Source organism: Zalophus californianus, chromosome 2 (assembly GCF_009762305.2).
Source record: "Zalophus californianus isolate mZalCal1 chromosome 2, mZalCal1.pri.v2, whole genome shotgun sequence".
In the NCBI taxonomy this organism is placed as follows: domain Eukaryota; kingdom Metazoa; phylum Chordata; class Mammalia; order Carnivora; family Otariidae; genus Zalophus; species Zalophus californianus.
Window position 1 is genome coordinate 87,741,860 of NC_045596.1, and position 25,943 is coordinate 87,767,802.

A 25,943-nucleotide genomic window follows, 5' to 3' on the forward strand; every position below is an offset into this window, starting at 1 on the left:
TCAGGGTAGGAATCACATACAATCAAGAAAACGTGCAATGCCATTCCTTTAGAATGTGAATGGACTGCTTTTGTCTTATACAAAAACATTCTTGGGAATTACCAGTGAAAATAAATTTTTGAGAAACGTAACTAAACAGTTTAAAGCAAAACAACTTTGGTTTCTCCTAAAGGTGTTCACGAAAAGACTTGCAATTATTTTGAAATTATTCGGAAAACACTGACTGCTTTTTTTCTTATCTACCAAGCCCTTTCATTGAACCATGGAAGTAGTGTTCCAAACCAAAAGGTGATTCTGTGTCGCAAATTATCTATGTTCCATGCTTTCATTTCCTATTTAACAACTCTTTTCATGTGAAAGCCTATTGTATGCCAAGGGACTATTTTGTTAAACAATAACCTTGAACTAGAAATATGGCTTTTAGGTTATTTCTATAGGCAATCACCAATCTGAAGGACACCAATCCTCCAGCACAACCTAAACTCTTGGAAAGTCACATGGTATTCATCAGTAAATTTCACTGTGTGCTTTTTTTTTTTCAGTAATAGCATTTTCACAAATGTGTACATTATTTACATAAACAAGTTGCATCACGGAAATGCATCGGTTGTACTACATTTGTTACCCCTTTCTAATCTGCTTATTCTCTTTTCCTTTTTCTCTCTCTGTGATCTCTATATTCATATCACATTCCTTATGTTAGCCATTCTTCTGAGATCCAAATCCTATTTTCCACCATGCTATAATGCATTAAATACACAGATTCACAGTCTGCTAGTGATGATTTTCCTCAGAGGTGATCATATTTTCTGACACACGTGGAGTCTGGCTTTGGAGGAATAGGTGGCATCTTTCCATACTTTACACGATAGGCCCTTTGCGCAGTCACACCGCTGGAAAATTTCCAGCCCATGAGAGCCCTTCTTGCGCTGTTTGGTACAGACTTCCCCCTGATGGAGCACTGGTTTGCAGATTTTGGTCCAGAAGTGGCGAGCGCAGCAAAACCCTTCGATGCAGTCTGATGATCGTAGGCAGGGGTCTCCTTCATGCCCTACAGAGATGATGACCAAGAGATATTACCATGACACTTTAGGAAAAAATCCTACTCTGCAATCAGAAGCATCTACAATATTTTTACTTGTACTGTCTTCCATGGAGTTATCATTTATGATGGAAAGTCTTGGATTCCTATCGATCGGCTCTCCCTCTAATCACATCAAGCCATTATTGTCCATTTTGATTATTCGCTGTCTGAATATCAAGCTTCATGAATAGCAAGGACTGTGCTTCATCTTCTCTTTACTTCGGCATGGTCTGCTCTTAGATCTTTCTCTGATCATTATTTTTAACGAGGTGAGTGAAAAATAAGCAAAGAAAGAGAATTGCTTTCAAAGTAATTAATTTGATACCTTCTTGGGAGGTATAAATAAACTCTGATTCAGGGAGAAAGCTGAAATTCTCAGGGACTCCTAAAACCCTGCTTCACTGTCTAGCCAGGAAAACAGAAACTTAAGACAGAAGATGTTTAATGCAGAGAACTGGGCACGCAGGTGGCGGCAGACGAAGAAGGCCCAGAGGATGGTAAAGCAACAGAGCAGGAAGCCGCTACCACAGTTAGGCTGAAGGATCCAGTGGAGAAGGTCATGTCAGAATCTGGGGCCAGGAATCGCTAGCTGGGACTGGAATCCCAAAGGCCCACTGACAGGGAGCCTAGGACGCGCAGTCTCTAAAGAGCTGTGATTCAGAGCAGAGTAGAGAAAGGGCAGACAGCCCCAGGGTCAACAAAGAACCCATCATTAAAAACATGTGGAAGAACAGATCTGGATATTTAATTCAGAAAAAATGACTAAATCAGCAAAAGAGCAAACACACATCACAGCTGGGTTGATGTGTCACCTATACAAAGAAGGGGTCAAAAAACTTCTTTGTATTTTTGTCAGATTGTAAATATTTAGGCTTTTTAGGCCATGTGATCTGTCACTCCTCACTTCTGCTGTCACAAAAGCAGCCATAAGTAATGCCTAAATGAAGAGGCAAGTCTGTGTTCCATTAAAACATTATTTTACAAAAACAGGCAGTAGGACGTATTTGGCACACAGGCTGTAATGTGCCGATCCTGGTCTAAAGGATTGTCTGTCAGCCCAGATATAACCAATCCCACTATGTGATATGGACATGACCCACTAGGAGTTCTTCCTAGTTTCCATCAGAAAATTATACATAAAACTATATAAAAATATTAGTAAATTTGAAACTGTATGGTGACATAGCTATCTATTGGAATAAGGAAGTGTACTCATGTAATGACAAATGCGTGTGAATTTGGTGGAATAGAAATAGGAGATCGGGTAAAGACATAGGTCTTCAGGGAGCATAGACAGGGGATAATTAAAGAGGAATTGTTAATCTTTTTAACATTATCCATGTCAACATTAATATTCCAGGTCTGACTAATAGGTCAGTTATTCTATAGGATACTAGCTCTGCAGAACACGAAAATGTGGGGAAATATTTTTGTGGTCAAGAAATTATTGACCACAATATTTGTGGTCAATATTGAGGACATACAGTGTTTAAAAAACTTAACTAGTTTTCCTCACTGCCGGGCTTCTCAGAGCCCTCAATATTCCAATTGTATAAAGTTCCCAAACTGGGAGATGCATTATTACAAAACTCTTGAACACGGCACACTTTCATTCACAGACTGTCTTCAAAGAGTATTGCTCCACAGAACACACTTGAAAGAAGCCTCCTTTAAAGATGGACATGTTTCATGCCTTCAACCTTCTACTATTAGTAATAAAGATCAATAATTTCATGCTTTCAAATTTTACTGTTAGTGATTAGGCGTCCCAAATATTTTGATACAAGTAAGGGGATTTTATGACCATATATAATCCCACTAGAAACCAATTATTTTTGATAAGTTGGTCTATGAATAGTATATTATGTGGTTGTTTAGTAAAATTAAATTTCTGCAAAGGTGAGAAAATGATTCAAAAGCTTAGGGATTTAATCATATGACTGCAAACATTTAAAGGCAGGACTGTTTAGAAAATGGCATGATTGATCAGGGGTGCTGCAATTCTCATAATATATATTTCCTAACAATTTAAGATCTCTTAGAAACCTCCAGCATCCTCAAAATTAAGAATTAATAAATTCAGTTAAAATCTTGCCAACAAAGTATCTTCCTGGTATTTTTTCTAAAACCAATGCAATGAATTATCAATATTTTAATTTTACTTCTCTTAAAACAAGAAAAAGTAAGCATAGAGCTACAGATCGCTTACTTTTTTTTCCTTTTGAAAGTGTTTATTTTTTATTTGTTCAAATTATGTGTACATGTACACGTCTATACACATGTACAGTTTTTTAAAGAGAATAAACGTGTGTTAGAATCAGGCAGATCTTGGTTCAGACTTCAGTCCTGACTCATTAGCTATTTTGTGCTGGGTAAGTTCCTTTTCCTTTTCGTCATTTGTAAAATCTGGGAGACTATTCCTGCCACGTGGTGGTTGGGATTGGACAGGGCGATGCCTGGCGAGTACTAACATCTCCTGGTCCTTCGGTCATCCTCCCAAGTTCATTTCCTTCACACACGACTTCAACTTCCTACTCTTCATTTTTGAAAAGTATTTGTACTAAGATATTTAAACTGGTAATCAACCTTTTATTCTCAAGCTTTTTTTTTGTTTTTTTTTTGGGGGGGGTAATTTTTTATTGTTATGTTAATCACCATATATTACATCATTAGTTTTTGGTGCAGTGTTCCATGATTCATTGTTTGTTCATAACACCCAGTGCTCCATGCAGAACGTGCCCTCCTCAATACCCATCACCAGGCTAATCCATCCCCCTACCCCCCTCCCCTCTAGAACCCTCAGTTTGTTTTTCAGCAGATCGCTTACCTTTTATATGTGACATCTTAGTGTGTGGTCTTCCTAGATTCTGCCATCCCAAGTCATGGTTTGAGTAATGACCATGGTTTCGATCTCTGTGTCGAGTGCCATCCAGAGCTGGGATGTGAGGGGTTAAGATGCTCTCAGTGACAGGGATGCAGATGCCTGGAGATGGCAAGTAAGTAGTTAGACTTATCTGATTCTATAAAGTGTGATTCTTACCCAAGTATTGTGCTGATGTGAGGTGTGATGCTATCTCCTATCTATCTGTCTATTTATCTATCATCTATCTTTTATCTATCCTCAATTCATTCAGCCATTCATTTATTTACATAAACAATATTAAATCATATTATTTAATATTAAATAGAATTAGTTTGGCCTAACTAAGGCCTCCTTAATTTGAATCTCGTCTCAAGACCAGGTGTCTGTGGGCAAAAATAGGAATAAAAACATTTCATTAAGTTGTGAATACGTGTGTTTAGAATAGTGACTTAGTAAGTATTAAATTAATATTAGCTATTCCTACTTTTAAAATGCCTGACCAGACATCCATCTTCAGGATCCAGGTTCCTTTGTTCAATCAACAATATCACCCTAGTCTACATTGTAAACATCTCTCCCTTTCACCTGTCCCAGGTACTTCCAATAGGACTCTGCCCAGAGGTCAGGAGCATGTATATGGACAGGAATCTGATTATCTTGGTTTATATGACTAGATTTATGTTTCAGATCACCTTCTGTAATTATTTAATGGTTTTATCCTGTGTTGTCTGTGGTTCTTCATTTCATCATTAATGCTGAATTGTATGCCTAGAAGTTCACTGACATTGGGTGAAGTCATGCTTATGGAAAGGCTGGGGAATAGACCCGCGTGTCTCCATTTGGAGGAGCCAATCCCCCCCTCACTATGAATGTGGTGAGTGGGGGGGGGCTTTAAAAGAAGACACCCTGAATATAAGAACCGAGGTATGAAACTGGAAGAGGGCCACACGACTGTATTGCTCAATCACATCAGGTTCTTTGTTTGGTCTTTTGCACGTATTCACTTATGTGCTTATAGCTATTCACGCACAACACTTTGGCGTGGCAAATCCTGGATTGCCATAGAATATAGAATCTAGAAATATAGATCAGAGTCCAGGAAAACTAGGATTTGGGAGGTAATCCAAGTAATTGTACACATATCTAAACCGTGATCCAATCCCTGCCAGTTTTGAAAGGCTCCTTGCATTTCAGGGGTCTGGCTAAGGAGAATGTAGTCGAATTTGCTAGACAAGCCTCCTACAGAAAGAGGAAGAGGCCCGTCAACACTGAACTGGATCTTTACCATTATTGCAGCGGGTACCGGGACAACACATGCCATCTCTGTGGCAGCGCTTCTTTTTCCTTCGACACACCATGCAGGCCGAGGATCCCTGGTGGGGACTGTGGCAATATCTCCCAATTTCACATTCCTTATCACTGCTACAAGGGTAGGCCTGTCAGAAAGTGCAACAACACCAAACGCAAAGTAGATTAGATTCCGTCACACCTATCAAAGTTACTGCAGCAAATCATGATGGGAAATAAATCACAGTAGGTTTCTCATCAAAGGAAATATGCCATTGAAATCACGTTCTGAACACAGATCCTACAGAGTGACACTTCCTTCATCAAGGACCCTCTAACTACTGATTGTTGACAGGGACAAAGATAAAGTTGATGCTATTCCTATATTTTTGTTGACACGACTTTGGAGCTGGGATTTTACATTTTGTGTGGATAGGTAGCGCTTTTAAGAGTACCTTTGGGGGCTCAGAAATTCTTGTGACTCTTATATTGCCACTGATTTATGGTGTAAATGAAACAGTGAGCCTCACTACTCCTCACTACACAACTGAACTGGATGAGGGGAAGTTTAAATGAAACAACAAAGGGCTGTGTTAGAAGCTGGAACACATCTCCTGCCCAGTTGGGGAACAAATACATTCAGAGTGACTCCCCACAAATCTTGCCTGTGAGGAGCACGGCAGAGAACCACTTCCAGAACCATTTGAGGTAACAGGCTGTTTGGCACAAAGAAATCAAGGAGCTGGGTTCTCATTCCAAATGCGGGTTGATGAGCAGCAGTGGGGTTCTAAGCCGTCAGAGAAATGCTCAACTCCAATGACATCGTGTTCTCGAGAAATAAAAAGGCAGGCTCTTTACGTACAAATCAGCCCTATGGGCTCTGGGGCCTTCAACTTATACAGAAAGGACCCGGTGCCTCTATTTCTCACCACGTGAGGCTACTTAAGCAGTGCCCTAGATTATCTCCCAAAATAAAAATACATTCTCCAGTTACGTACTCCTTGCCTCTTGGAAGTTTTCAGGACACTTAAAATGTGCCTGTTTGCAGAGGCAGAGTTGAGAAACTGAGCTGCCACGCCACACATCAAACTTCCTCATATTTTGAAGCATGTTGACAGGGAGACTTATTTATAAGTTGTTTTTCTTTTCTTTTTGTAGCTCTTTCCTGTTTTCAGAATAATGCATGGGGTTTTTTTTAATTGAAAAATACAAAAAGTAAAAAGAAGCTATGTAGTTATTTTTAAGCACACATAAAGGATATGAATGTAAACCTATGGGCTAAAGTTTTTGCAACCCTCAAATAATTAGTGGGATTTGAGTGCTTTGCTTATGAAATGAGGTTTGGTGACCTCGGTCTGCACACACGGTCTATTTCTTTTCCCCTTCTTTCTCCCTCTCTTACATTCTCTTTCCTCCCCACACTTCTGCTACATGTGGCTACCTTCAGTGTCCCCGTGTTTTCTGTTTAGATCTGATCCTCTTCAGTTTGACAGAGGAAATAAATGTTAAGCTGACATGTGAGGCTGAAAACTCTACATGTTCTATGGGGAAAAAATACACTTTCAGCATCATTACAATAGGAAAATCACGAATTTTGAGTTTGCAAGTGCTTTTGAAGGATTGCATAATGGCCATGTTTGATGCCTACATTATAATCGGAGCCAGATAGAGCTATAAAATGATTTTGCATATTATTGTCCCTTTCTGGATCTCCATCACTTGGCTTAATGGAGAATCTGAATGAGGTTAAATTCAGAGTATTAGGCCATTTTTCAAGAATCCAAGACTGATGAAAACAAAACAAATGTAACTTCCCGCCTTGCCACACTCTTTCCCCCAAGCACTTTACTCCCTTCATATTTAAACCCATTAATTTTAAGTGAAATACAATTCACATGTTTCTGATTCATTTACATTTATTTCATCAAATTGTTTTGCAAGAAACATTTGATGTCTTACATGTTTTTTCTTCCTCAAAAATAGGACATGTTCTTTCAATGGAAATACACATGTGCTACCTAAAACATCATGTGCAATTTGCAACACAAACAACAAATCTTCAAGGGATTCTGAATATAGAATAATACTTGATTCCATTCCAAAAAAAAAAAAAAAAAAAAAAAACCACAATAGTCTATAAGGTAAAAAAACAAGTTGATTGCTAACAGTAGCAGTTTGTTTTGCGGAAAATTGTGGAAGACACATCATTAACTTCCCATTCTCAGTTTGTGGGAAATGGAAAATATTTGATGCATGTGGGTCCTGGGTGGCTCAATCCATTGAGCAACCGACTCTTGGTTTTAGCTCAGGTCATGATCTCAGGGTCATAAGATAGAGCCCCACTGTGTGCTCCACATTCAGCACGGAGTCTGCTTGAGATTCTCTGCCTCTCCCTCTTCGTCTGCCCCTCCCCCCCGACTTGCACGCACTCTCTCTCTCAAGTAAATAAAATCTTTTTTTTAAAGAAAATATTTGACACAGATGATATTGCAAAAAGCAATATGTTTAGTAGTCCTCTATTTGAATAGGATCACAGTAAAATTCTCACAAGTTTTTCAGAGGAAAGCTCAGTTGGTCTAAGAAATAAAATATATTAGAGGACATGCAGTTTTATTATGCTATTTTTATAGTTTTATTTAAAGCCAATTTAAATAGAAATGACACAGGCAGAAAAAATATGCAGAATTTTTTGTAATGAAAGATTATTGTTAATGTGATCTTGCACTTGAAGTGCAATCCCAGAACATAACATTAAAAGCAATTCTTTGACAATTAAAATAAAATTTTAATAATTGAAATGCAAGGTTATATTATATAGCTTCTAGTATGCTTATGAAACTCCTTGCTCCAATAAACAACCTTTAAATATGAATAAAATCAAAAAGTGGTAGGACAGGTGGAAGCAGGTTTTAGGGAAAGTGAAGAAGATGGGAGCATGTCTTACCTTCTGAAATCAATGTCTCCCAGCCCAGATCTACTCAGCCATATAGTTTCCTTTGGCATAACCATTAGCAACAAAACACAGAACATGAGAAAATATGGATCTGACCCATTAATAGCAATTGTCATATTTTCAGCCTAATACATTATTTTTCAATAAAGAGCTTGAAATAAGACATTTTCATCTCAAGGATGAGGGCTCTGCAGCTTGCTACTGTTTCTTCCCATATTTCCCCTTTAAAATGTCTGGAAATTCTATCATAGTAGGCAAGACAGGAAGGGTGGCAGAATGGGAGGGAGGGAGGTGGGAAAGGGGGGAAAGAGGGAGAGAGAGAGAGAAAGAGGAGAGGGAAGCACATGGTTAAAGTAGTTTTGGAGGATCCTGAAGAAGGGATGATTGTGGCATTAATAGGCCACTGTAGGGAATTATATACATTAATAAAAGTGCCATTCAGAAACTTTCCCATAGAAAAATCTTTATTTTCCACTTACTTTGGCCTCAAAAGCCTGTTGCTGTTCCCGTCTGATGGTGGTTTTATGGCAAACGAAAAATGAATTTGATTGAGTATCTTAATCTAACTTTCCATTTAACAAAAACAATAATATGCTTCTCTGTTACTTATTTGTAGAAATTAATAAGAAGACCGATCTTTTTTACCTGCTATGGAAATTATTAATAGTGAATTGGCATGGTTCTTCATTGACTTGTCTAGGTAAACAGTCTGAGGAACAGTGACATTAGGCTGCATAAGCATCCAGGAATACTTGCCTTCATGCAAAATCATTCATGACTTAGCCTCAGTCACAATTAGGAGATGGATTCATTTGAGACACCTAATAATAACAGATGGGATGGGCCATGAATTAAGAATATACGAGAGCTGTCCATGATCAGGCCAAAAAACAAAGAGGTTTTGCCCAACCCCATTTCCAGGCTAAAAATAAAGTAGTTTCTGTAAATAGCAGCACTAGTTATCATTACAACCATGACAGGAACTAAAAAAAGAGTGAACGCATTGGACACAGCTTGAAAATAAAGTCCATCAAAAATGAGCATTTCTTTTAGTATAGAGGATTTTTTTTACATCTATTTACTCTGTGCTAATTTGGAATCATTACTTAAAATTTTAGCAATGAAGTAAAGAGAGGTTAAGTAACTTCGGCAGATAAGTCCTATGTGCTCAGTAGCAGAGAATTTGGGGATTCAGGGTCCTGCCCTAGCTTTCAGGCCTCCCTGCAAGGTATGATGACTAAGAGCATTAACTAGTGACAGTTTGTTGTACACATAGATAAGGAGTTTTCAGTGCTGACCTGTGTGCCGAATTTAGAGATTAGAAAAATAAACTTGGCCACTTCTCTCTCTAGAGGCCTCCAAATACCAACAGCATGTCCTGGTGCAGCTGTTGGAAAGATAGAATACTGGCGGACAACATGGGCAATACCGTAAACAACATTTTCTCATTTCATTTCTTGACAACAGTTTTATGTCCATTTAAACTCAATGTAATCAGAGTTACAAGCAAAAGCCCATCATGCAGTTAGTGATAATTAAATAATATTCTAATGAATGAAATAAAATGAAATGTTACTCCATCTTATTTGAACTAATTGAGTCTTTTTTTTTTTTTTTCAATTATTATCAAAACTGCAGGGAGAAAAAGACCTGCTAATTCGAGATTAAGAGTCAAGGTGGAATTTATTCTTATTTTTCAGGGCTGCCCATCCCTTAAAACACACCAATGCGATAATGACAGAATCAGACCCCTAAGACTAATGACATAGAAAAAAGTTTTTTAGGCATCTCAGCAGCACTGGCTATTGAACAAACCTTTGGCCACAACTAAAACCTTAGTGTAACTCCTGAGTTTTCAAAATAATGACATTGTTCCTGTTTAATGATGGGGAGAAAAAAAAAAAGAAGAGAGAAACATCACATAGTGTTCATGTGGGCTGGCCACCCATCCGGATTCTTGCAAGACTGTCCTAGTTTTGTTGTTGTTGTTTTAATCGGGACAATCCTTTGTCCCCGCAAGCACTGTTTGTAACAATCGGAAGTTTTCTGGAGCCAGAAAAACATCATCAGCTGGGCAGGCAGAAGAAAGCCTGCAGGGGGACGACCCAGCTATGGGAATAAAAAACATTTGGGGCGAGTGGATAGAAGGAGGTAGCAACAAAGGGTTGGGGACTAGAATGTCTAGAATGTCTGGGGTCTCAAAGAGAACATAGCAGGAGGTTGGCAATTACTTTTGGGAAATTGTTGCCATCAGACTGGCTCCCCGTAGGTCCTTAAAGAAAAGATTAATTTCCCTTGCCCTGATGTTCCATCTGATAGTTCTCTGTTTCAACGTATATGCAAGGTATGCTATCCTTTAAGGCGGTAATTGCAAAGTCAAACCTTAAGACTGCAACTTCAGGAGGTGCAGGGACATGGGACTCAATCTGGCTAATGTGCGGTCGTATACTGCATGCCAAAGGCTGTGCCATTGGATCTTTCCTTTGTCCACAATTACCTCTAGGGGATAAGGGTGTATCTTTGAGGATTCCTGAACATAAGGCCAGGAGGATTGAGCTACATTAAATTGGAGAGGAGAAGTTCATGATGTTCTGGCTGTGTGCCATAGGTTCATTAAGGCAGCTGTTTGGGTATTCATTCAATATCCAATAATTGTTTATTCAGCATTTATTTATTGAACACCAGCTACAATCCAGACACAACCAGTTCTGTGATCTACAAATGTTTTCCCTGCACCATCCCTAAAATAATCTTGAAAAGTATACATCCTCTCACACATCTGACATGTAAAATTTTTCAGCATAAGTGTAGTTTGTTTTATGAATATGGCATGTAATGTTTATAAGATGAAATTCACAGTAATTTGACATGATTCAATAAAATAGCTTTTACCTACCTGATTGATCAATGCATACTGATCCTAAAATAAGTCACAACATGGTCATGGATATTTTTCTTTGAGAAAATTAGTTTTAGAAAATGTCCAGTTAAATTTTAAAATACAAAAGTCATCACAACTATTTTAGATGTTCTGTATCCAGAATTTTCCAGCCAGCGCCAAGCTTCACTTTTAAAGAATTAAAGACAAGACAAGGCAAGATGTGTTTAGGATGCCCTAATCCACTGTTAAGAACGTCTTTGTTAAAACCAATACTCCAAATTTTATGTTAGTCTGTCATCCATAAAAGGTTTTATTCTGCTGGTTAATGCAGTATATCAAGATTTGGAATGTATGACAATGTTGCCTTTCTTTCCACATAAAATGGCAAAAGACTTATTGTAAACACAGGCACATTCCCAGACAATTTTAAGGAAAAAAAATCATGGGAGTTAAGGATATGGAAATTGATTTACTGAAAACAATTCATGCTGTGCACACCGTGGAAAACCTTTGAGTACCTTTTCCACATATTCATTTTAGGGCTGGGGTTGTTAGATATTTGGTTTTTGACACAGAAGTTCAGAGCTGAGAGAACTCTGCTAATGCTGCCTGGATCATAAGTTAGGAAAGATGGATCTCTGCCAGTGGTCCATTAACTTCCCCAGTGTATTCAGAGATCCTCACAGAAATCCTAAGAAACAATACTTGTATGAAATCAAGGCAAGGTTCTCCCTAACTTGGGTTGCTCCAACCTGTTCTCTGTATCTCATTAACCAGAAAGGAGACTCCAGGGAATACTCTACTTTGAACACAGAACACATTCTCAACAGTAACATGTACATTGCTGCTTTGATCATGGGGCAAATGGGCAAAGCTAACCCTTTCCATACAGTCTCAGAACCTAGAGAAATCGACACCTTGTAGTCTACCTGATTTTTTAAATTTTTTTCATGTTTTTGACCCATTTTCCCCTCATTTGGAATAGATCGGACCAAAACACTTCTGTTCCATGCTCAAAAAGCAGCATCTCCAGAGTGTTTTTGGAGCAATGGTTGGAGACCTTTATACTCCATATATAATTATAAAGCCCTTTGTAATTTGGCAATTGGTGGAGTATAATTGTTCTAAACAAAACAGAGGAAGAAACCACACAATTTCAAGTTTTCTTCCAAATCCCGGATCGAATGTTTACAATATAAAATTTTCAATGCAACCTTACACATTTTCCTGACCTCATGACCTTCAGAAAGGTAACATGGTAGGAAGAATTTTGGAGTCATACTGCCGTTTGAATTATGCCTCCACAATTAATTCATTGTTGTAAGTTACTTAACAGAGTCTCAGTTTCCTCCTCAGTAAGATGGATAGCATTCCTACTTTTAGCAGTGTTTCCCTGCTTACCTAATCTTTAAAATCTCACAGGATTTCTTTAAAAACTACTTATTCACAGACTCCTTCTCCCAGAGACTCTCATTTTGTAGAACTGGATATGGTCCAGGAGTCTGTATTATTAATAAAATTGTCCTGGTGATCATAGATAAGGTAAGATAGGGAAACACTGCTCTATAGAATTGTTGCAAAGATTGATGCCTCTCGTGTGTGTGTGTGTGTGTGTGTGTGTGTGTGTGTGTGTGTGTGTGTGTGTGTATCATACAGAAAATATCTGGTCCATATGAGATATGGACCCAATATTACCTCTCAGATAGACACGGGTCTAAGTGGGAAATTGGTTCCCTGACACATGAGTCTAAGTAAGAGATTCACTGACAACTATTTCCAGACAGGTTCATCTTTACTCCTACTACTTAGCCACTGTGTTTAGCGATAGGCTTGAGAATTTCTGAAACTATATGAAAAAATAAAGCAATGCATAACAAACACACCAGTGTACTTTGGGAGAAATACAGTGTAGACTCAGAGCTGTCAACACACCCATTGTGGCTGGATTGTTTCATATCCTCATGTGGTGTACACCTGTGTCTTGTTGGCAATACACAGCTTTGCAGTTTTCTTTACATCTTGTATCCTGGGGTCTTTACAAAAGAAGTACTTTTCCTCCCCATATCAAGTATGATAAATAGATGATGTGTGTTTTTATTACTTCCTATTTCTTATAGAGCATCAAATTCCGTTTCCAGTGAAAAATCACATTCAAAATTCAAATATTGATGTCCAGATAGATATGAATTCTTAACATACTTTCAAATTGCTGTTTATGAAAGACCTTCCTTACGATTATAGAATAGGTCAGTGTTGGTAACTATTTCTGAGTCCAAGTGTAAACACTTGTGAATTTTAAATGTTACATGAGTTTGAGCCATTTTTCACTTGTAATATCATGGTTTATAAATGAAGATAAAAAAAATCCAGTGACGATATAGGTTAATGTGTGTGTTAATATACATATGTTTGTGTGTGTGTGTGTGTGTGTGCGCGCATAAGTTATCCAATGTATTATTTCAGGAGGTACACCTAAGAAATATGAAGCAGAATTTACCGATGAGAAGGTGGGACAGAGTTATTGGGAACTGAGAGAAGAGGAAAACTTTAGTTTCCATGTAAAGTCCTTTAAATATTTTCTAATTTGTACTAGGTGTGTGTATTATCTATTAAAATTAACACAATATTTAAAAGAACTAATCTTCTGAGATTCAAGGTGAAATTTCTTATTCCTTGCTAAATTATGCTTCATAGTTTTTGTATTAGGAAGGCTTGAAAGAACTTGGGTTTCAAGTTTCCAAGAACGTGAAAGAACCAGGACTTCTTGCAAGAGTAACAAGAATCCAGACTGAAGTGTCTTAATTAAAAATTTTTTGTTTTGTTTCATTGATGTCACCTTATTAGCAGAATCAGATTATTAATACATTTAAATTATGTATAAACAATCCATTGTTCCAACAATTACTTAACTGAAGTAGTGTTTATTGTCTTATTCATTTAGTATAGACCATGCAAACTTTGCACTTCTCCGATCTCATTTAATTCTCTTCCATCTCCTCTAGGAATTAGGCTAGACTAATAATCACATGGCCACTTGCCACATTCAATTCTGATTTTCAGGAAACAGTTGCTAGAACCAATAAAATTGAAAAATTCATTCTTTTATGGTTGGGAAGATGGAAAAATCACAGCAATATATATAATCTTCAATATTCGTTTGCAGTGAAAGACTCAATTTTTATTTAAGAACTACTTTAAGCTCTATATAAATATTGCTTGAAAATATAAAATGTTACCATTCAAATTTAGAGTCATAAACAAGATGGCAGGCAGTGTTTTATCCCTCCATGTGTGCTGGGAGGAGAAGCACTGACTTGAGAAGAAGCATGGCCCAATGTGATTCCTCAGAGGGTTGGAGCAAGAGGTTTACTTAATCATGATAGACACAAAGATTGACTTGACTAAAAACCTTTTGATTAAAAAAGTAGGTTGCAGGGGCACCTGGGTGGCTCAGTTGTTTAAGTGTCTGCCTTCAGCTCTGGTCATGATCCCAGGGTCCTGGAATCACCGCTCATCAGGCTCCTTGCTCAGCTGGGAGTCTGCTTCTTCCACTCCCTCTCCCTCTGCCCCTTGCCCAACTCATTTGCCCATGCACGCGCTCTCTCTCTCACAAATGAATAAAATCTTAAAAAAAAAAAAACATTGAAAAAGGAAAAAAAAAAGGAGGATGCAGAGGTGGTTCACAATTTTAACAAGAATCCTGCCTAAATAACTCATCTATTTCTGCCTCTGCCATTTGGAAGAAATAGTAAGTGTGTGAAGACTCTTGAACTGAAATCATTAGGACATGACACACTACTGACATATGGAGGGACTAAAGTGCAAGTTACATGTGCAGCAGGGCGAAGGACTTTAACTCCTGAGCTTTGGATAAACCAACTTGCCTTTTACTAAGAGAAAGGAATGGAAGTCATTTAATCCATTATTTTGCCATCCCAATCCTTTCCCGTTTCCCAGCTTGAGTCCTTCTCTAGCTATCGCCAGCTAATATTTATATAACCTATAAAACAGGTTAAGAATCTATGCTCCATGCCCAGTCTTCATTTTTATTTTTATAGAATGTTTAGTTGATGGGACAGGTCTCACATAGATATTCACAAAAGAAGCACTCAAAATAGACTCATATCATCATTTCTGGGTTCTGAAGTTCAGGGCAAACTGTGTTAGAGAGAGTTGGAACCAGTCTCAGAGTCTCTAACATAACAGAAGGGTTAAAGCATCTGGGTAGAATAGCTGCCTGACTTCCTGATGGATGAAATTACAAAAGCTAAGGCTACTCATTTATTTCAGACATTTGCAAGATGATTGGGTTCAAAAGCCCCAGCTTGGAGAGTATTTTTATTTTTAGGGTCTAATAATAGCAATTATGTGACCACATGTTGTTTATTAAAATAAAATGCTTTTCCAAAAAACAATCGATATCTCAAGACACACGTGGTCTTACTTACCAGCCTTCTACCCCCATGAACCAATTTAAATTCTTATTGTGTGGAAGAAGGAAGAGAAGTTCAGCACACAAGGACAAAGGAACTTACTCAAGCAAGCAGCGTGGCATAAAGACATCATTCATTGGCTTATAATCTACTTCTATCAAAAAATTCTATTTAAATGCTTTGTTACAGGATTGGAAAGGGAGGAAGTTATAAGCCAGATGACAGATTCTTTGGTTTGTGTGACCCTAGTGTTCAAATATCAGCCTCAGAAATGTGGTACATCTTGTGATGACATACTCAATGTGTTAGTAATCCCAAGGAAAACACATTGAAGACGTTGGTCCCCCACGCCACCCACATCCTATACATCTGCTTTGGTGTGGTGACCAGCACATTCTCCATAGTGCAAGGGAGGTCAGATGATTTGTAACTAGATGAAAAAAATGAAATCCTGTCTCCAGGCTTAAGTCACTTCCCCTCCATCCCTTGGTCCTTCCAGCCTGTGCAAAAAGTATGCTCCTCTGTATCTCTCTTGCTTCTTTTATTGGCCCTTCTTCATTACTAAGAATCCCCAGACGTACTGGCATTGGACTCTTTGTAACACCTCTGTGTCTGGCTCACATTCCACACTTCGTAGAAAATATGGGGCTTTAAAATGTGAGATGGGGGAGGGAGGGTGGGAAAGGAGCGCAACTAGGAAAGGGAGGACCACCCCCCCACACACACCTGCCCCGGGGACTGGGGTAGAGCTGTCCTGCCTCAGCACAACCCCAGTACTGTTGGCTAGTTAGAAGTCTAGGTAAACAAATGGAATAGAATTCGTTAGCCAAATGGCTAATAGAGTTTTTATACAACTTTGCTAGGGTTGATCTGTGATCCTATACTTTTTTCAAATATTTTTTCCCTCTCATGCAACGCTAAAATGTTTCTAGAACTATGTTTGGAATGCTATCTGAAATCCATCCTGTTTGTTTGTTTGGACGGAAGGAGGCAGCTGTGTCACAATAAAGACGACCAGAAAACATTTTTGTTCTTAGCATGACATATGATCCCCATCTCCCTCCCCAGCACTCACATTACATACACATGCCAGCTATATGAGGCTACTTGCACATCCATTAGCCACACTCCCTCAGGACTAGGCACTTGTACACATTTTTCTTCTGCCAAGAACACCTTTCCTCCATTTACTTCATCATTGGAATAAATCCAACTCACCGTTCAGACACTATTTCAAGTAACTTTACTTTTGGGAAACCTTCTGGGCTGGCTCCTCACTTCCAGCTGATTTGGATGTTCCATTTCACCTGCACCCTGTTAATACCTCAAGCTCATCTGTACCATGATATCGATCATGCTCTGTTACATTCTTCCTCTGCCTTCTTTATACTCTTTGATTACAGAAATCATATTTCACCTCTGTATCCCCAGTGGTCACATCATGCCTGGAACAACAGTATTTTGCATTTTGTCCAGTAATGAATTAATGAATGAGGTTCTGTTGTAAAAGTATTTGGAAATTTGTACAATGAATTGACAAAAATGCTCACATAAGTACCAATCAGAAGATGGTAAAAAAAAAATTGAAAATTAAATGGTGATATTTGTATACATTTTGAAATGGATTTTTTTTAAAGATTTATTTATTTATTTGAGAGAGCGAGAATGAGAGAGAGAGAGAGTACATGAGGGGGGGAGGGTTAGAGGGAGAAGCAGGCTCCTCGCTGAGCAGGGAGCCTGATGCGGGACTCGATCCAGGGACTCCAGGATCATGACCGGAGCCGAAGGCAGTCGCCCAACCAACTGAGCCACCCAGGCGCCCTTGAAATGGATTTTTAAAAATCAGCGAGGTTCTACATAAGCCATTTATCACTTAGCACTATATTGCTAAAGACATCATATGTGTTTCAGAAGAAAAGAGATTGGCTGATGAGTAATTTTCCAGCCAGCAACTTAGCTTTGTGTTTCATGTGGAGCCTCAGGTTCACATTTTCAAGTACGATCGCCAGCTTCTTTATATTACATTCCTGTAGCTGAGGATATTTTTCACATGTAAATTATCTAAAGTGAAAAGTGGGCTCTTTCATTTCTAAGTGGTATCAGTGGTCTCTGCCAGAGCCATCGTGCTATCCAAGTGGCCCTTCATAGCAGTGACTCTGATCTCACCTCTTTCCTAATTGTCCTCAGGCCATTGTTTAAGCCTATTGGTGGGTTGGAAACTATGACTCTGAGTACTTCTGAGGATCAGACGAAGCTTGTGACACTCCATCCTAAATACTTCTAACTTTTCTTTGCCTTTAGCTCTTAATATTTTTCTCATTGGTGGATCATATCTGATAGTGTTCATAGTTAATCCCACCACTATGACATATTATTGCAAAGAAGCAAGAAGGTGACTGAGTAGTTCATGATGGCTTCCTTTAAACATCTTGGAGGCACACAGATAGAATAGTAAGGGGAGCCAGTTACTTGATATACCTTGGTCACAGCAATATAGCAACCAGAGCATAACAATGAAAGCAATTTTTCCAAACGTGTGCCTCATGGAATGCCCCACCAAAGCATTTATTGGATTTCTGACTTGTTTATGATCCTAAACAAATTGAGCTAAACAAGGTTCTCAAAAGCCATGTTAAATTAGTTAAGTCTCACGGGCATGTCAATTTTTACCAGAAAACGTGGACAGTGCTTTCAGATTTTGAACCAAATTGATTTCAAATCGTGTCTATAGTTCTTGTACAAACCCATCCAACTCCCCTCATTGTGGCCACACATCAGAATTTTAGAGACACTCGTACACTTTTCACACCCACTCCCAAGTTTATAAACTTAAAGGAATTTATGAAGGGCTTTATTCAGCCTAAGCTAGGTGCATATTTGGTATTTGTAAAATGATGAGATGGGCCTATTGCCTGGGCAAAGAGGTAAGAAATAAGAACTCTACTTTCTAGGTTAAATTTTCTAAGTTATATGTTTGCTACATGTTTTGAGTCCAGGCAGGGATGTCACTGTGTATCTTAAAAAGTTGAGTCTCTATATGACTCCTGTACAGTTTAGCTTCCCAGTCTAGAGACTAGAGTGATTGGATCCCCTTGTTCTGTAGAAAGAGGAAGGACACAGCCACACCTGGGCACAGCAGGTATCAGACAGGATGGATTACGGTCTGACTATAACATTTCCTGGGTTTAAATGAGATCACCAGAACTTCATTCACACAAGCAAGTCAAGTTGTTTCCACATTAACTTTGGATGAAGTGATTTTTATTACAAAAACCCAGCACTAGCCAGGCTCTTTCTGAGGGCAGATCAAAAGCATAAGAATCTGGTCATGTGCTGCTTTTTATCTCCCCTCCTTGAACACAGCACTGCCTAATGCACGCTGATCAAATTCTGCCTGGGATTTTAAACAGGATGGTCTGGAAAAGCCAAGAATAAGCTCTTGAAATAAGACTGCTCATCTCATAGTAACGAGGGCTGGAGCTGTAATTTTGTATATGGTACATTGAAAACTATTTACAACTTGTAAATGATGATCCCAAGAAACATTAGAATGCCTTTCTTATAGAGACACATTAATAACTAACAGCAAATTTGCTAAAAAGTCCAGTTCTGCTTTCTGGGAACCTTCCAAAAAGAAATCACAGCTCTTTAAAACACAGTTTCACAGAATGCATCAGTTAAAAGAGTAACCAGCCAGTTACTGATTATAGAATAGTAATTAATATTAATATTTAACAATAACTGTACATAGTTATTTGTCTTCAAAGTAGTGAACTCCTTAAGTATTAACAAATTAGCTCTCTCTGTCACAACTGCCAGCATGTGTTTGGAGAACTCTAGGGAGAATTTTATTTAACATCCATGTGTTCTGTTCTGGTAGTATCTGCAGGGCGATCTTTCCACTGTTAGATAAACATATTTGGATGTACAGAGATGGGGTAATAATGCACACCCATGTCCTGCTGTCGGGCCAGTTTGCTGCTGAGTCCTCAACCAATACCCAATCAAAGGCAAAAAATGTGTTTCCAGTGATAGAGCAGTATGGTTTTCATTGAGGACAGACTTTGCCGAAAATAAGACAAAAATTGTCTGGGAATTTGGGTGCATAACCTGGGTGTGGTGAGGATGAGCTTTTCACATTTCTTACTAGAGTTCAGTAACTCTCCACATAACCTCAGCCCAGCCGTGGATTCTTAAATCCACCATCTCACCAGCCAAAAAGACTCCTCCTGCTAACAGATGCCACAGTTGCTAGAGCTACTCTACAAACTGCACATATTTTCATGAGACCCTGAAAATAACAGGCTCCTGGAAACTACAGATATTTTGCAGATGTGCTTTCCACAGAAATAATTTCACAATTTGTCTAGGTACTTGATTGGTGTGTCCCTTTATAAACGAATGAAGACCATTCTACATTACAAATGACAAATTTTGATGGTAATCATTTCCCCTTGATAATTTCCAAAACTGTAAGTACTCAAGAATTCTATTTACTGGATATTTCATGATTTTAAGGAAGTGTTGTTAACTTTTAGTTTTAATAATAGTATTGTGCTTATTTTTAAAAAGTTCTTTTCTCTTGGGGTGCCTGGGTGGCTCAGTTGGTTAAGGCAGCTGACTCTTGATTTTGGCTCAGGTCTCATGATCTCAGAGTCGTGAGATCAAGCCCCGTGTTGGTCTCCATGCTCAGTGGGGAGTCTGCCTGAGATTCTCTCTCTCCCTCTCCTTCTGCCCCCCTTAACTCCTTCTCTCTCGCTCTCTCTCTCAAGTAAATAAATAAACCTTTTTTTTAAATAAAAAGTCCTTTTTCCTTAAAGAAACAACTGAAATATTTGTGGATAAATAATATGATATATAGGATTTATTTTTAAATGCCTTGCAGAAAGTGGGGATGAGTTGGGCAGTATGGATGAAACAAGATTAGCCACGAGTTTAAAACCATTGAAGCTACAGGATGGGCACGTAGGGAGATTCACTCATACTATTCTCTCTACTTTTGTCTATGTTTGAAATTTCCAGTAGGAAGAAAACTAAGAACTCCTGTAACATAGGCAGAACTCTAAATCTAATCTTCAAGGAGCAGCCAACTCTAGACACTATCTGAAATCCCTTGATTCCACACATGGAGCACAGGCAGCATCCTGAAGATGTGGAATCAAAATTCTCTACTTCTCCTGATTCCATCCTCACCTTGAAGAGGCTCAAAATACAACCCCTGATAAGACTGCACCAGGCTGACAAGACCTCTAATGGTGTGAATAAACTTCTGAGCTTCCCCAAACTGGATTATTCACAATTTACTAAGTGGAGGTGTCTCTACGTTCATTGTATTCATGAATGAGTGCTCTGGTCTCTGATGTTCCAATTTCTAGAGTGAAAATTATCCCAGGAGCCCACAGGAAAATACCCATTGTAGGCCATTGCCATCCACTGAGTATTTACTGCTGGGCTGCTAATGTAGGCATTTTAGCGGTGGTAGAGAGGCATAAGACGTGGTTCCTGCCCGTAAGAGAATCACACGGGGCAGAAACAAGCCATTGCTCGTTTGGGTAGTCACACACCCAGGTGGTAATGATACACTTACTCTCAGCCTGTCTTTTCAGGGAGCACACAGGAACCCCATTATCTTAGAAAAGGCAGACAAGAGGAAAGAATCGATATCAGACTGAATGGAATTTCCTTAAGTACATGGAGTTTCTTAATTTTTTTATTCTGCTTTTGGTTTTGGAAGAACTGGAGAAGTAGGTATGACCAGGAGGTCTAGGATTGTATTTCTTGATGCCAGCTACATCAGGTGCAGCTGGTATTCCCCTCCGCCCACCCCGAATTCATCCCATGATAGCTGCTTTGGGAAGTACGGTAAAGATAAAATGTTTTCTTTAAAATGCCACATTATTTGGCAACACTTGCTAAATGTCTACTTGAATTGACAGGGCTCTCTGGTTTTCAGGAAAAATAAAAGTAGCTAAGAATAGTCACTCTCCGAATAGCCTTCCCACAAACACATCTGTAGAGCACCTTCTGGTTGGCACAGAGCCTTCAGGCACATTTTCTCGCCGATTAGGGAGGTGAGCTGGGTAGGCAGTTCTTAAAAAATCACTGATGTGAAATTCAAATACTCTAAAGTTAACCATCTTAAAATGAATAATGCAGTGCCCTTTAGTATATTCACAGTGTTGTGCAACCACTACCTCCATCTAGTTCCAAAACATTTCCGTCACTTCAAAATACACCCCCTCCACCCCAAACCCATTAAGCCGTTTGGGTAGGCATTACTAACTTCAGCTTTACAAGGGAGGAAGTTACTCAGCTGCTGTTAAGTGACTTGCAGAGAGTAAATGCCCCATCCAGAAACAGAACCCTGATTTTCTGACGCAGCACTCACTCCTTACCAGACAAGTGGTTCTCAAACTTTAGCCTACATCAGAATCACCTGGAAGACATGTTAGACCATGTTAGATTGCCGTGCTCCAGCCTCAGAGTTTCTGATTCAGTGAAGTCTGGGGTGGGGGCTGAGAGTTTGCATTTCTACTAAATTCCCAAGTGCAGTTGATATTGCTGGTCCAGAGCCCACACTTTCAGAACGCTGTGCTACACTGAGTTGTCTAGTCTCCTATGTTCTAATCTTAGGTTTTGCTAATTCAAATGGGGATGTTACATATTTAAACAAAATAGGCTAATAGGAGGTGTCTGCTTTCTCTCACAGGCTGGATGAACCTCAAAATGAAACCTGCAGGTGAAAGCACTCTGTCAGCTTAAAAATTACCATGTAGATTAGAACCTTATTCCTTGCTGAAAATCAGTCTTTTTTCTTAATTAGCTAAGCATATTATCTCTCCCAGAATGCCTGAGAAACTGAAAACTGTGTAAAGGTTGTACTTCCAAAATGCCAGAACGAGAGCTATCTCCTAGCACGGGTCTGACACACAGTGCCTGGCAAAGAGTAGTCCTCCGCTACTGAATGAATTAATCTACATATCAAAGGTAAGAGGGCTTCCATAGCATGACTTGAGGCGCTTCCAAATACAGGGCTGTATGGCAACAAAGACTCTTGACACGGAGGACAGAACTTCATACATAGGTTAATTCCTACGCAAGTCAGGTTTCATGCCAATGTCATAGTCTAAATGCACTGAAAAGTCTTAAAGGCGCCGATTGGAGCACCCCTCCCCTCCTGGATGTCCACATGAGTTGATGCCAGTGTTTCAGCATCAACCCCAAACCACTCTCTTTGCCCGCCCCTCCCCCATGTGCGTACATGTGTACAGATGACAACTTGTAATACAGCCAACATATACTCCAACATCTGCCTACCAGATCTGTGCACGCCTTCCTGGTCACTTAGCTTGAGGTTGGGTGAGGAGGAGCATTGCAGGAGAGTAAACGGTAGAGCTGACAAGGTCTTGTTTCTAAAGTGCTGGGATCCTTTAATCTTCTTTCTTCCTTTGATGTCTGAGATTTCCTTCTTTATGCAGTGACACTGGGACTAAATGAAACACCAGGAAACCATTTACCAGTAAAGGGTGTGTGTTACAAACACCTGCAGAGCCCATGGTACCAGGTGACTTGAATTACCCACACATTTCTAGATCTCTGCTCCGTGGGTGGGTGGCTATTTTGACTCTTTTTAACTTTGGGCAAAAAGATGATAACTCTGGTCACACTGCTATGACTTCTATTTATTTTGTGTCCAGATAGCAAATAACAGCAGGAACAATCGGGAGGGAGAAAACCCCCTTTGTAGCTCCGACGAATAATAAACAGTTGTACACGTAGGATCTTTGTACAAACTGTTTTTTGACTCAAACAAAAGAGATAATGTATTGTGGTCCACGTAGCCGAAGGCTGAGAGACTAAATTCTCCGTTCAAGTCCTGACTGCCATCCATTCGTTGTTAGCACATGGGTTTTGCACATATCACGGTGAGCTTCTGGTTTGCCATTTGTAGAATGAAGGAAATCACGTTAAAAAAAGTTTTACTTTGTTTTTTGTTTTTAATAAGCTAGCTGTTGCAACTAGCAAAAAATTTACCCATTTTCCAGGGGTGATTTGTCATTAACCGGCTTCTTTTTTTGCATTACAGAAATAATATGACACCTCCTTTTATGGTTTGTTTCACCTAGTAAAACAAACTGGATATCGAAACAGAACATTTGATTAATGCGAAGCAGCATCATTGTTAACACAGCCTGGCATTATGAAAAATTTCTAATCATAGCTAATATTTACTGAGAATTTACTACGCACCACTCTTTGTGTTAAGTGCTTTACAAACGACAACTTGCCTGGGAGGATCCTGCATAGTGTAAACCATGTCTTGAATTGCAAAACCTTTAACAATTCGATTCCAAATTGGAATGACAAAGAAGTCCCAGGAGATACATGTTTTGTGAAAACCTGCATAGGAAGGGATGCCTGTCCAGATCTTCAAACAATGCTGCAAATGCTGCTTCGTTTCTTCTTCACAGCAGTCTTCCCCGTTTCAGTAAATGGCAAGTCTACAGTGACGGTGGTCAGGCTGAAAACCTTGGAGCCAGCCTGGATTCCTGTCTCTTACTCCTGACTTCAAATGCATCAGCAAATCCAGGCAGCTCTATCTTCAAAGAGTTTGTAGAACGCAACCCTTTCATCCATCTGCACTGCTGCACTCTGCTCTGAGCCTCCCACTCTGGCCCTCCCTCCCATTTCTTACCCCACTTCATTCCCAACACAGCAGCCCTAGTGGGCCCGTTGGCATGGGAGCTGGATCCTGTCAGGTGCTGGGCAAAACTGTCCATGGGCTTTGCATCTCATTGGACACAACAGCCTGAGCCCGTTCTGCTTGACATGAGCTTGCCCTGTGCTTCTTTCTCGCTTCTCACCCCTTTCTTGGCTCACCCTGCTGCAGCTACACTGGTCTACTTGCTATTATTCCTACACACCAGGCGTCCTCCAACTTGGGGCCCAGCACTAGCTCTTTTCTTTGCCTGGAAAGCTCCTCCCCAGAAGCCACATGGCCGACATCTTCCTATCCTTCAATCTTTGCTCAAATGCCACCTTATTATTGAGGCCTTCCTGACACCCCACTCCACTGGTCTCTCGCCTCCTTTACCACTTTATTTTCCCCTATTTATAGCATTTCTTACCTGCTGACATCCTATATAGCCCTCTTCCAGTTGCTTTCCCTTTCTCTTATAAAACTTTGCCCCACCACCAGAATAAATTGTTTTCCTGAGTTTGACTAGTGAGAGTTTTGTTAAAAAGAGATCATGTCATTTTTACTTCTTCCCACCCACTAGCAAATTTTCTTTCCCTTGAGAAAATCTCTTATTAAAAACCAAGTCTCTAACGATGCTCTTTCCTCTCTTTCATTGGCAGGTTTCTTGAAAGAGTGCTTTACACTTGTAGTCTCCTCTTTCTGGCCACTAATATATTTCTTAATTCATCATTTAACCTGAAATCTGATGCTACCAACGTGCAGAAACTCATCAGTCCTGGGTATACTTACCCTCTAACAGCTCAATTCAAGGCATCATTCTCTTACTCTTTCTGCAGGACCGGCTTGTCTTTATAAACAATCATTTTCTCCTGAGCTTCTGTCACACATCATCCCGGTTCTTCACCTTGTTATACATGAGTCCTCTCTACTCTCTCACCTAACATAGTAATTCTAAACAGCCCTGGCCGGCCTCTCACTTTAATTTTTCTTATAGAATCTTGCACTCCGGAATCCTACCCACGTCTACAGCTTCAGCTGTCTTGTGCAGATGGCATTCTACACAATGATGACTAAAACTTGTCCCTTGTGACTCCAGACATTTCCCATTCACTGCCTAACATCTTCTGGATCTCTTCTGGCACCCTAGGTGTTGTGACTTTACATCTGCATTCACTAAAATTCATCCCTTCCTCATGATCTTCCTGTTTCTCCTTAAACATTCTCCAAAAAGGTAAAAGGAGTGTTTCAAAACATTTAAAAGAAAACCAGTAAAACCTGTGACTAAGGGAGTATGAGATTAGATGAAAGAGGGACGGAAGTTAAGCAGTGTTTAGAACATTCTTAACAATAAAGTTAAACTCTAACATTTTATTTTTTAATCAAATATGAAAAAACATTAAAAAGCTCCTAATTCTGGGTGAGGAAGGTCAGGGACTTAATTATTCTTTAAAATTTTTAGTGTTTTAAAATTTTCTCCAAAAATATTGGCTCTTAAAAAAGGTGATATGTCTACCATTTGGGAAAATATTTGCATTAAATGGAAAGTAATATAGTTTTTCTAAATGCCATTAAACAAACATGCAAGTCTGGAAATAGCTACATGTTTGGTGTGGCATTGAGTAAACAAGAAAACTAAATCTTGGATTTGGATGTGAGCTTTGCAATTATTTAACTCAATATGAAGATTTTATTCAGCATCTTTGACAAGTGGCCATCCAGCCTTGGCTCCAGTGAGGAAATT

General features: G+C 39.3%; 1 protein-coding gene across 1 annotated transcript in view; it reads right to left on the reverse strand.

Annotated features, from left to right (window-relative positions):
• Positions 1-654: 654 nt before the first annotated feature.
• DKK2 (dickkopf WNT signaling pathway inhibitor 2) overlaps positions 655-25,943 on the reverse strand; it is a 93,526-nt gene continuing 68,237 nt past the window's right edge. The window contains exons 2-4 of the mRNA XM_027599810.1: positions 5,233-5,383; positions 3,912-4,067; positions 655-1,051 (exon numbers count right to left, since the gene is read on the reverse strand). Coding sequence (XP_027455611.1) covers positions 801-1,051; positions 3,912-4,067; positions 5,233-5,383 — 558 coding nt within the window. The 3' untranslated portion in view covers positions 655-800. The remainder of the gene's footprint in view (positions 1,052-3,911; positions 4,068-5,232; positions 5,384-25,943) is intronic.